This window comes from Cyphomyrmex costatus, unplaced genomic scaffold (genome assembly GCF_001594065.2).
Source record: "Cyphomyrmex costatus isolate MS0001 unplaced genomic scaffold, Ccosl1.0 scaffold8, whole genome shotgun sequence".
In the NCBI taxonomy this organism is placed as follows: domain Eukaryota; kingdom Metazoa; phylum Arthropoda; class Insecta; order Hymenoptera; family Formicidae; genus Cyphomyrmex; species Cyphomyrmex costatus.
In genome coordinates, this window is record NW_017280375.1 from 2281434 (window position 1) to 2293201 (window position 11768).

The 11768-nt window shown below is 30.0% G+C and overlaps 1 protein-coding gene and 1 pseudogene across 1 annotated transcript; one reads left to right on the forward strand and one right to left on the reverse strand.

Moving 5' to 3' along the window:
* Nucleotides 1-396: 396 nt before the first annotated feature.
* alien (COP9 signalosome complex subunit 2 alien) lies at nt 397-3446 on the reverse strand. The gene is made up of 9 exons (XM_018549244.1): nt 3292-3446; nt 2330-2524; nt 2130-2255; nt 1835-2002; nt 1576-1750; nt 1323-1461; nt 1012-1228; nt 703-843; nt 397-637 (listed from the first exon to the last, which is right to left on the reverse strand). The coding sequence occupies exons 1-9, from the start codon at nt 3343-3345 to the stop codon at nt 518-520; spliced, it is 1335 nt and encodes a 444-aa protein (XP_018404746.1). The 5' UTR covers nt 3346-3446; the 3' UTR covers nt 397-517.
* A 4850-nt stretch (nt 3447-8296) lies between these two features.
* LOC108781253 (cytoplasmic dynein 1 intermediate chain-like) lies at nt 8297-10477 on the forward strand (annotated as a pseudogene).
* Nucleotides 10478-11768: the final 1291 nt, after the last annotated feature.

The following is an 11768-nucleotide window of genomic DNA, read 5'->3' on the forward strand; positions in this document are numbered from 1 at the left end:
AAAACTATGTTGAAAGATGACGAAATTATGTAGAAAATAAAGGGGATTACTTTGATTAGATAATATTCATTCTTTTATCATTTTACATCGAAACTTGTTAAAAAGGGCTGAAAATTAAGTTGTAGACCTAAAAGATTTATCATGATTTGATTAATACCAATTTTAAAATATTGCTTATTGTAAAACATTGGTTTTTTTATCATGTCTGAGATAATGTATAATAGAAGTTAACAAAATGAGTTAAATTTAGCAAATAAGAAAGCTAGTACATATCATTTATTGATCTAAGTTTCCTGATATCTGCATCTCTATTTTTACATCGATTCACACTTTGACACTTTAATTTATTTAGGATAGAATTTGTTTAATGGAAATAAAAATATAACTCTTGTGCTAAAATGCTAAATTTATTATCACAATAGATTTCGTTTTTTTCTTGAATAGGATTTTTATGAAATACTATACACAAAGTGAAAATTAGATTGTTTTTATTGCAGGATCACATGCACTATGCCGTTTAAGACATTTTGTTCACAATGGCTGTATGCAAAGATTGCAACTGACCTGCCCATTTATCGAGAGCATTATAACGTGCGGCACATACTGATTTCTTATCTAATTCAAGAACTTGATTTACCTGTAAAAAATATTGAGTTATACTATGTATGATCAGAAATATTGTAAGATTATAAAAATTATTACCTGATCTATACGACCATGAATAGTATTGTCTAAAATACAAGATACCAAGAGACTTTCCACTTCTGAAACGTCAATATTCAGTTCCTTACTTATGAAAGGAATATAAATTCTAGTATATGGTCTTATTAGCTTGATTAGAACCTGAAAAAAGTTATATGCTTTAATAAAACATTACTATGTTATATAAATAAGCATACAAAGTGTTTTATTTCAAATACCTTGGTAAATTATAAAATAAAAATTTTATTACAATCATATTAGTATTAATTAAAGTTGAGAATGTAAAGAAAGAAAATTTAAAGGATATACCTGTGTACGTATGTTGCGTAATAAATCTTCAATGTGTTCTCTAATAAAGGGGTCATCCATAATATTGTTCCTATTTTGTTTTAGAATTAATTCAAACTGATTAATATCATTATTCTGATAACTATTAACTAAATTTGTCATTGCTAAAATTTCAGGGTCATTCTTATATGGTTTTGCCTCTTGTGAATCAAATGGATTTATACCAGATTTCATTAACCTGAAATGATATATTACAGATATATACTAATTGTATAAATATAATGTAGATGATAAACAATAACTAATGACAAAAAATAAATAATCCTACTTACATATTAGCCAAAACTAAGTACTTTAAACACGTTGTACGTCTTGGTGATCCAGATTCGTCATAATTTTTAAAGGCTTCGAAAAAATCGGTATGGGCTCTTTCAAATTCACCTTCTCTTAAATGCATTTTACCTCCACATTCTAAAAAAAAAAATAATACTTTGTTACTTTACTTTTCTAAGTATACATGTATGATCTAAAAGTTATACTAGAACAATGTAGAACAATATAAATATTGTTTCTAGAAGTTATTACCTCTGATAACACCCATAATTAATGGGTGGGGAATAGCACTTTTAATATGAAGACTCTGTTCATAAAGTGTTTTTAATTTCTTATTATTTTTTTGTGCTGTATACATCTGTATTTCTAAGGCATAAATTTCCAATAATTGTGTTCCTTTTTTCAGATCATCTTCTCCATCATCAGTCTAAAAAATATATGTATAAAGATAAATAAAAAACATGTATATATACATAATATATGCAATGTCACATGTTATTTATTTACACACCTGACAACTTTGATGAAGTTGTTTCAGTATTTTCGCCAATTTGTTAAAATCTGAACGATCATAATATAATTTTCCCAATTTTGTATTTGTTTTAAACCATAACCTATCGTTCTTTGCATCTTTTAAGGCGTCTAATGTAGTTTCATAGAAATCTTGCAATAACTCCATCTTAAAGAAAATATCTGTTACTTTTTTAAACTATAGACAAACTTTTTTTGTACATGAAAGATTAATGAATAGAAAAATTTAACAAGATACTATATATAAATACATAATATGTATTGAATGTACTCACATTTTTTGATGTACTAATATAGTCCAATATGGAATTTATTGACTTTTCTGAGTGATTTCTAGTAACTGCACTTTTAATGTATGTTAACAATTGCTTATACCTTGACATCATCTCTTTATAATTGGACTGAAAAAAACATTATATTCAATTTTTATATAAGACAAAATCTACAAATATTACTGACATCTTTTCTCAAATACCAGTTTAAAGTTAATTTTGATCATCTGTTTTAAAGCCTTAAAGCCCCACTCTCCCTTTTCGCCACCTTCCAAATCTAATACTTTCTGAAAACTTTGTAAAGCAGCTTTTGGATCATCTTCCTTAAGTGCTTTACTATTATAATATTGATTTTCTAAATCGACATCTGGTTCAGAGTTGGAATCCTCAGAATACTCCTAAAACAAATGAGTGATTAGGGATTTAAGGTCAATAGGAATAAATATAAATATAACAATAAATACCATTAATGTTTAAGGTAATTATATAGAATACATCAACCATCTCCAATTTTGATAAAATCAGGCTCATTCGATGCGCTTTCATTCAAAACAAAAGAATTTGATAGAAAAACACAGTGGTCTGTCCCACAAACCAAAATATTAATCATTAAAACTAACAACTATTCAAGTTAGGAAATCAATTCATTTAATCATTTATTGATTCCAAACAAAAATACTGTGGCAACTTTCCAGCATTTATGTTCCAAACGAGTAGGATAGTTTATTGAGTGAAAACGCATCGAATGAACCTAATTTTATTAAAATCTGAGATGTTGGGTGTATTCTATATATAGTATGCTTTCCTTTTAGAGGACACACTCGATACAAACGTCATTTTATCCTTTTCGACATTCAACAAAGATAGAACGATGTTTGTGTCGAGTGTGTCCTTTAAAAGAAAAGCATATATAGTTACTATGTTTAATTTAAGTTGCAAAACATAACCTAACTCAACCCAATGGTCGGGGATTGCGCAAAAATATAATGGAAGAATTGTCGAACAGTGAGCCTGAAAGATTCATCGAGAAGGAACTGTCGTGGTATCTCTCGGACTATTTTTAAATGCCGTGTATATGAGAATTCCGGAAATCATAACCTCGTCATGAGCCGGAAAGAACATTCTGTGAAATCACGACTCTGTGGGTCTCTGAAGAGAAACTTACCAATCCATAATCCTCTTCCTCCTCGCACATGAAATCATCCTCACCATCTGACATTTCGTGGGTTCTTCCGATCAAAGTTAGCACAGATTTTACACGGTCTCTTGTTGACAACGACAATAAAGCCAAAAACGTATTTTGAAATCCAACAGCGTATTAACACCACCACCGACAATATCATTTAAAGACGGCCAATCTTACGGAAGTTTGCTAAGACTTTAGGGTGCTGTCACATGCAATGTAACTTGCGTGACTTGATCACTTGAGCCGACCAATCACATCGTTTCCGACAGTTGCGGTGTGGTTAAGTAATGATAGCCAATAAGAACCGCACTTTTCTCCTAGAACAGCCTTCGTCATCGATTATCGTTAATTATCGACATAAAATATACAATATTAATTATTAGAATAATAGTTAACATACCTGTTTGTCTTTACGCACCCTTTTATTAATTAAATTTATTCGTAAACGTTGAGTAGAACTACAATTGGATAATCGGAATGGATTGACGGACGGAACTGAGCATGTGCATTACGAATTTTAGTTCCACTGTAAGGGTCTACGCACAATAGGAGAAATATTAGGAACAGATATTAAATATAAGAATTTTAACCTGTCAGAAAGCGCACATTCCACAGTACACAGTTCTGATAGGTTAAAATTCTCATATTTAATATCTGTTCCTAATATTTCTCCTATTGTGCGCAGCCCTAACTTTCTCTCTCACACACATGTTGGCTTCAGCCTGAGCGTCCCATTAACGTTTTAAGCCCATTCTACATTGGTCGTATTCTATCGGCACATCGGATTGGCTGTGGCAACAAATTTGTGACCTGCGACGCCTACGATACGACCAATGTAGAATGGGCTTTATATATGTTCTAAGGTTCGGTTGATTAGAAATCCGGTTTGTCGTAAACACCCATGATCTCATAAAATCGTAGATAATTAGAGTTCATGTATTCCTTTTTATTTTTTCCTAGGATGAAAACGTGAAAAGTGAACATTTTCATATATTTATGTACGTGTGTGTGTATATATATATATACGTACAGAAAATTTTCACTTTTCACTCTAGCGAAAAAGTTTTGATTATCAGAAATCATAACCAGCTGCTTCAGTTTGGTCTGCTTTTTACTCCATGGATTGTATATACATAACAAAATATAATACATGTACGCGTGTGACATAAAACCATAAAAGATTAGGGTATTTTTTTTTTTTTTAATTAAATGTTCAGAGTAGATTCTAATCGAAATTATTCCACTTTTCCTGGAAAACACAATAGAAAGTACTATCTATACTAATAGTTTTATTCTCAAATTATAAAATAATTTTTTTCAAGAGATCCTTATTATAGACTTACCTATTTGCTTTAAAACATCCAACTTATTTTTATTCAATCTTGATTTTAAAGATCCAATAATAGTTTCTAAATCCACTATAGACTTACTTCTTTTTATTTTACGTTTTAAACACCTTATTGTTTGTTGAGATTTTCGTTTATACTCTTCCAAAGAAGATTTTAAATATCTAATAGTATCATCTTTGTCATCTTGAAAATGTCGAGGACTAACTGACGTTGAGCGATGAATTTTTGTTAAATTTAAATTTTCAGACAAATTTATCGGAGAAGTACACCTATCAATAAAAATCTTTTCATTGAGCATTGCATTATAATCTTCTTGAAATTGATCTAAAAACAATATTGAAAGTTATGTTAAAAAAATTTCTAAATATATACAATAAATATTTTATAAACAAAAATTACATAATTGTATAAAAATTCTAACTAACCAATTAGTAACGATCTTTCGTCGGAAGCAAGGAAGTCTCCAGTGAATTCATCGAGAAGCATTTGTTTATCAATGTTATCTTTTTGATGATTATCATCATTCTGATTCTCAATCTTTAATCTTTTTATACAATGTTTTTCATCGGAAGCAAGGAAGTCTCTAGCGAATTCATCGAGAAGCATTTGTTTATTGATGTTATCTTTTTGATAATTATTGTCATTCTGATTCTCAATCTTTATTCTTTTTGTGCAATGTAAATCAACTGATGAAAATGATGTTTCTAATGAAAGTTGATCTGAATTGCAATCAATAAAAGAAAATGACAAATTTAAATGATCATGTTCCTTTTTAATATTATCTTGTTGACTATATGCATTGTCAAAAGGATCTGCCTAAAAATACAAAAATATTATTTAAAAGACATAATTAATATCAATTAAAGGTAGAATATTATGTTTCATACATAAGGCATAGCATTTTCACGTAAGACAATTTTATCTAATGTTCTGTTTATATCTTTTTCTTTAAAATGTAAAGAACAAACTGATGCATGTTTTTGTAAGTCAATATTTTCATTTAATCCAATATTTTGAAGCCATAATTTCCTTCTGTTTATATCTTTTGGTAACCTATTGACAGTAAGAAGTAGACATACATACTTATCATAATTTTAATCTAATTTTCTTTTATTTTAAATCGATAATGTTAACAGAAACAAATGTCAATAGTATCAATGACAGTATTTTTTTATATTAACCCGGCGTGAATGAGGTCGAATATTTCATACCCAGATATTGTTTAAATATTTTTATTTGTTGTTGTATTTTAAGGAACTTTGCTCTCTTAGTAGCTGAAGAGACAGGTGCAGAGAGAGAAAGTAATATAATATATATAATAACAAATCATTATATAGTATTATTATATAGTATTATTATATAGTATTATTATATGTATATTATAAGCAGAATCTTTAAATAAATATATAGGTATATGATACCCACTTCATGTATAGTTGGTGTAACAATTACCCACCTCATTCACACCAGGTTAATAAGAGAAAGATATACATTAATGACAATAATGACATTAATATATGATTATTGTTACCTGTGTAAACTAATTTTTATATTTTGTTCCAATTTTTTCTGAAATTTATTTTTATATTTATCTGCATAATTTGTCATCAAACACCCTGGCACTATACATTTTACCATTTTTATTAATTTTCAAAGAAAGAATTGTATATAAACAGATCAGTCAACCTCTTATTTTTCAGCACACTGACTGACACCCACTGACACCAACAAATTGCAAATAGACAGGGTAACCAGATTATCCAGTGCATACAGTCACATACAGTCGCCAATCTGAAGTCGCCCAAAATCGCTCAATGCTTTATTTCCGGGCGCTCTGCAAAGCTTCAAATTCGGTAGTGAATGCAATGCATAAGTGAATCAACAAATCAGAATCCTTCCTTTCCACCTACTTTATACAAGAGGAAGCATTTTGATTGGCTGATTCTCTTATGCACTATGCATTATGCATTATGGCGGAATTCATAGACGTTGGTCAAGATTCAAGATGTTCTTAAGTACTTCTTTTTAAATAAAAATGGTTGGCTGTTCAGCACCTTTTTGTAATAATTTATCTCAGAAAGGCTACATAATAGGCCTGTTCTTTTTACTGAACTGGTGCACAGAGTGCAATAAGTTGAAGTCAAATAGATATACGTTTATTTCACTTCAACTTATTGCGCTGTCTGCACCAGTTCAGACGGTGCAGGCAAAAAGAACAAGCCAAATGAAAGTAAAATCAGAGAGAAGCCTGAGAGCGGCCATGCCCGCTATATGCAACTTTATTTTGAAGCGCCTCTATATCCACAAAACGTGGACATTCAACTATGTAGCCAATGTTCACGATCGTGTCGGTAATGTCCACGACTTTTTGGTTCGAATCTTCCCTATGTCCATGATTCTTTGGTTCGAATCTTCCCTATGTCCATGATTATCGGTCCGTTAAACAGACAAAGACAAACGATCGATCGAAATAAAAATAGGCTATGCATGCACAATGAATAAACGCTAGTAAACGCACTTTACATGCTTTTTATGATTATTTACTGGCTGACAAGAGAAGTACAGCTTTTGACCCACTTTTACAGATAATCTTATTATTTTGTTTTACCTAAATTTTCTTTATTTATAAAAGCATACCAGATTTGTTTATGACGTCACAATCCAATGTAGTCGCAGCGATTACTCAGAATCCTTAAAGAATTAATTTATTGTAGTAATTAGCAATTACTAATTATTGGTAAAGGGAAAATTAATAATTTCTTATTTTACTTTTTTATATCGTCCTTAATATTCAATTTTATTCACATCGTTCAACATGTTATTGATACTGCATGCGAACAAAGGGTGGAGAGACGTAAATAAAAAATCATAAAATAGAAAAATGTAAAATCAACGTTATTTATTGATACAGTCCACCTTTCGTACATGTATTTAATTTTGTACGTTAACTAGGCTCACACTTATAATGTTGTTCCCAGCTGCGGATAAGAAACTTCTCTTTCAGTTTTTTAACATGGCCAGACACACACTATACCGCGTCTCCTGATATGAAACTTTACGTTTTTTTTTTATTATGGCATCTCAATTATTTAACATAGCATTTATTAATGCTTCTAAATGTTGCTCCTCTTCGAAATAAGATTTTATTAAATATTTACAAGTCAATAGTTATCTATGCAATTTAAATTACAAAACGTATATCGCTCTATCATGAAGAGAAAAAACAAATATTTAATAATTTTTATCTTTGTTTTTCTAAAAACACGCTAGTATGTAATCTCTTTTTCTCTCTCTCTCTCTATCTATCTATCTCTTGACATTTGAAATATAAAAACAAGTACAAAAATGTTAGGATTTCAACAGAATGCACAGTGTTGACTTTTTTTATAAATATAAATTTAAGATAAAAAAATAAATTATATATTGTGCTCTATAAAATATATATATCCTTTAAAGTTATTAATTATATTAATTATTAATTCTTTAAAGTGTTTTAATTGTGTTTACCGAAAAATAATTAGTTTCTTTTTACATATAAGTACTTTTAAAAGATTTAATAGGTTTATTAGAATATTAGCAATTTTGAATAAATATGTAGATCAGTATAGTATATAGCTAAGTAATTATATTCAACTTGTAGCGGAACCAGCTTATTCACCACAGTTTTGACATTTGATGATGGCCAAACCAAAGATGAAAAAAATAGCTTGCCGCACATGGACGGTTTCCAGAGTAAACTTCCACCAGGAATATTTTCTCACGGATTACCGCAAGTTAAGGAGGTTCAGTCTACTGTTACACAGGTAGAGCAAGAGAAAGAGAATCCTAAAAAAGAAGGTGCGCAAATTATCGATCTTTTTCATTTCTATTTATTAATAAAAAATTTTGTTTTATTAATTCTGTAGTATGGGAACTTAGCGAAGAAGAGAAATCACACTATAGCAGAATTATAAAAAGAGAATTGTAGAAATTGAATGAATCGGTTGATATCTACACCGATTATGCTAACACTATATGGACGGCGAAGACGGAATGTAAGTAGAAAACAACAAATTGAAAGACTTTGTAATAAATTGTTCGCAGATTAAAAAATTCTTATTAATATCTAATTACTAATATTCTTTATGAAGATTTTATTAGCATAAAAAAATATTAAACCAAAATAGTATAATAACACTTTTATTAAATTGCTTGTCAATTTAATAAAAATGCTAAAACTCTGATTATACTCATGATGGCGTTTGAAACGGAAAAAAATTTTGGTGCGAAATTTACAGAATCACATATGTATATAAATTCATACAGAAATATTTAAGCACTAAGATCTGCTTTGACCAAATTTTCATATTTAATTATATTAAAAGATTTTTTTGTTTCTAGGGTATAGTTACTTGAGTAAACACGTTTTGTTATATAACATGATTATTTTGAATTTGCAGGAATGAGAAGAGTCATCGACGACTATGGCTAAATCGCTTGTTCATTTGTGAGCGATGGTCTTGTAATCGTTGTGTAACCTCCATGAATTGGTCATCGCAGTTCCCCGAGCTTTTAGCGGCTTCGTACAACAATAATGACGACGTTCTTAACGGTGTATATCTTTTCATCTGAAACATGAAATTCAAAAAAATAACTCCAGAGTTTATCCTTCACTGTCAGTCACTCGTTATATCAACTACGTTTGCAAGATTCCATCCAAACTTGATCCTAGATATAGCAGGCATGGCTTACTTTGGTCAAATCGTGTTATTGGACAACCGAGTACAAAAAAAGATTCCCATATACAACGTACCCCTTTGTCTGCTACAGCACATACTGTAAGTAACTTATCATTTTTTAACATAGCTTAATTAGCTAATTAAGATTTTAGCTTCTAAGTTTAGAACGCGAGAACGAAGAAATCATTTATTTTGTAGCATCAGTATACAAATCGCACACAATTTGATTAGCATTTCGACAGACGGCAAATTATACTCATGGACATGCTGTCACAACCGCAAGAGACATTGGAATTGCACACGAAGTAATCTAAAGCAATCGCCGCTATGTGTTTGGCCTTCTCGCACGGTTAATAATTTCGTCATGGGAAGTGAGGACGGAATTACTGTTTACTTAGGTAAGTGCAGTTGTCCATGTATGTGAAAATGTTGAAAAATAATTTGTAAAAATTACTAACATTTTAACATTTTGTTGAATAGCCTGTTGACATGGTAGCTGCGCTGGATTGACAGAAATATATGAGGTCATTAAAGACCTGTCACTAATATTAACGCACATGCAGTGCAAGACGATATAGACTTCTCCCATCTATTCCTGACATCTTCCCTCGACTGAACTATCAAACTTTGGAGCCTGAAAGAGAACAAACCGCTCTACTCTTTTGAACATAATGACGCTGTTGACGATTCGGGCAGATTAGATTTGTGAAATCTGAATGAAGATACGGAGGTACCTACCGCCAGTGTTGATGGATGTCCTGCTCTGAATAAAGTATCATGGACGCCAAGCGGGCATGTTACTTGTCGGAAATGATACTGGCAAAATATGGGTCTATGACGTCGCCAAGGTACATATAATGATACTTTAAAATTTTTCTTGACTGTTTATTTGGCACAATTGTGTACTAAATGATTTGTACTATATTGTACTTAATTTTTTGTTCATTACAGCATCTAGCTCATCCAAGAATTGATGAATGGAACAAATTTCTGTATACGCAATAGGACCTGAAAAACAACAAAGCTGATGAGAAACTGGATAAGCTTAACCTTAATTCTGGGTCGCCTTCGTTAACATCTATGACATCTATTTCATAAAAATTCTTATAATTTAACTTGCTCTAATAATTGTATTTTGTAATTGATTGCAATCGTATAAGAAACAAGTAAAATCGTATAAAAAACAAGTAAAACTTATCTAGCTCGTAACAACAATAAAATAAGAATAAAGGCAATAAGCGAGCAATTAATATAATAAAGATGTTGGAAATTAATTTATTATGTTGCTTAATAAAAAGGACTGTTTGCGTTTCTAACTCACAGAGTTTTCTTTAGCGGTGTTAACACACAATTTTTTAAATCAATAAACGCAGAAAAAAATTATAAAAAATATCTTAAACACTAGTTATTAAATCAGTTGGAGTGATAATATCGACAAGAATCTAAATCATAAATTGGAGCTATGTAAAATATTCATTGCCAATGTCAAGCAATTTTATATGCCGAATTCTTCAATCAAAAATATAAGATGTTATCAAATGTTCAATAGTTAATAAAACGAATTGGATGATGTAATAATTTTTCCCATTTTTTGGCAAAAGTGACACAACCAGATATTTTTTTGACCATTAAGGCAATATACAAAGATGTGTCAGTCAAAAGATAAATTTTTCAAACAGAGCAAAAGTGATATAGATAATTCATTTTATTTGTTTATTTTTCATAGCTATTTTAAAGGATTATAAGGTATTCATTAGATATTTTTGTAATATCTCTCGTTTATATTAATGCACGTTATTTACTGTAAAATATCGCAAATAAAATCAATTTTTAAACATACATTTCAATTTTTGGTTTAATGTGTGTGGAGATTTGTTACATCATTACCTATACCTATGAATTATTTCAAAAATTCGAACATTTTTCAGTTTTGACATTCACTATTGTAATTTTGTTAATTTGAAATTATCTCAACTTTAACATCACATTATTATTCAACAAACCGAAAAATCCTTAAGTTTAAATATAAAATATTTGGTAGATTTTTTAATGATATATGTAAGTAGCAATTTTGTCACAATGATAGGCTTTGTAACAAGTGCATTCTATTTGGCGATGCAAGTTGACATAAGAATTATTTTAGCTTTCTTGACATTAGCAGAAAAATCTAAGAGGCAATGCCGGCTATTTTCCTATTACCGTCAAAATCGCTTATACACTTGTCAGTACATTCATTTATGGTTTGAGAAAACTACTTAGCTACATTTATTTTCTAATCCTATCAAGACAGGGGGAAATCATATAGCAGAAAATACGTCAAAAATGCAAGAGACGTAATTTTCAAACCGAAAACAGATGTACGGACGATTTCGACGGTAACAGGAAAAAG

Coding starts and splice junctions, on each gene's coding strand:
- alien (XM_018549244.1), bottom strand. CDS start 3,345: ATGTCAGATGGTGAGGATGATTTCATGTGCGAGGAGGAAGAGGATTAT. Junction 2,003..2,129: donor ATATTAGTACATCAAAAAAT/GTGAGTACATTC, acceptor ATTTTCTTTAAG/ATGGAGTTATTGCAAGATTT. Junction 1,229..1,322: donor TACTTAGTTTTGGCTAATAT/GTAAGTAGGATT, acceptor ATATCATTTCAG/GTTAATGAAATCTGGTATAA.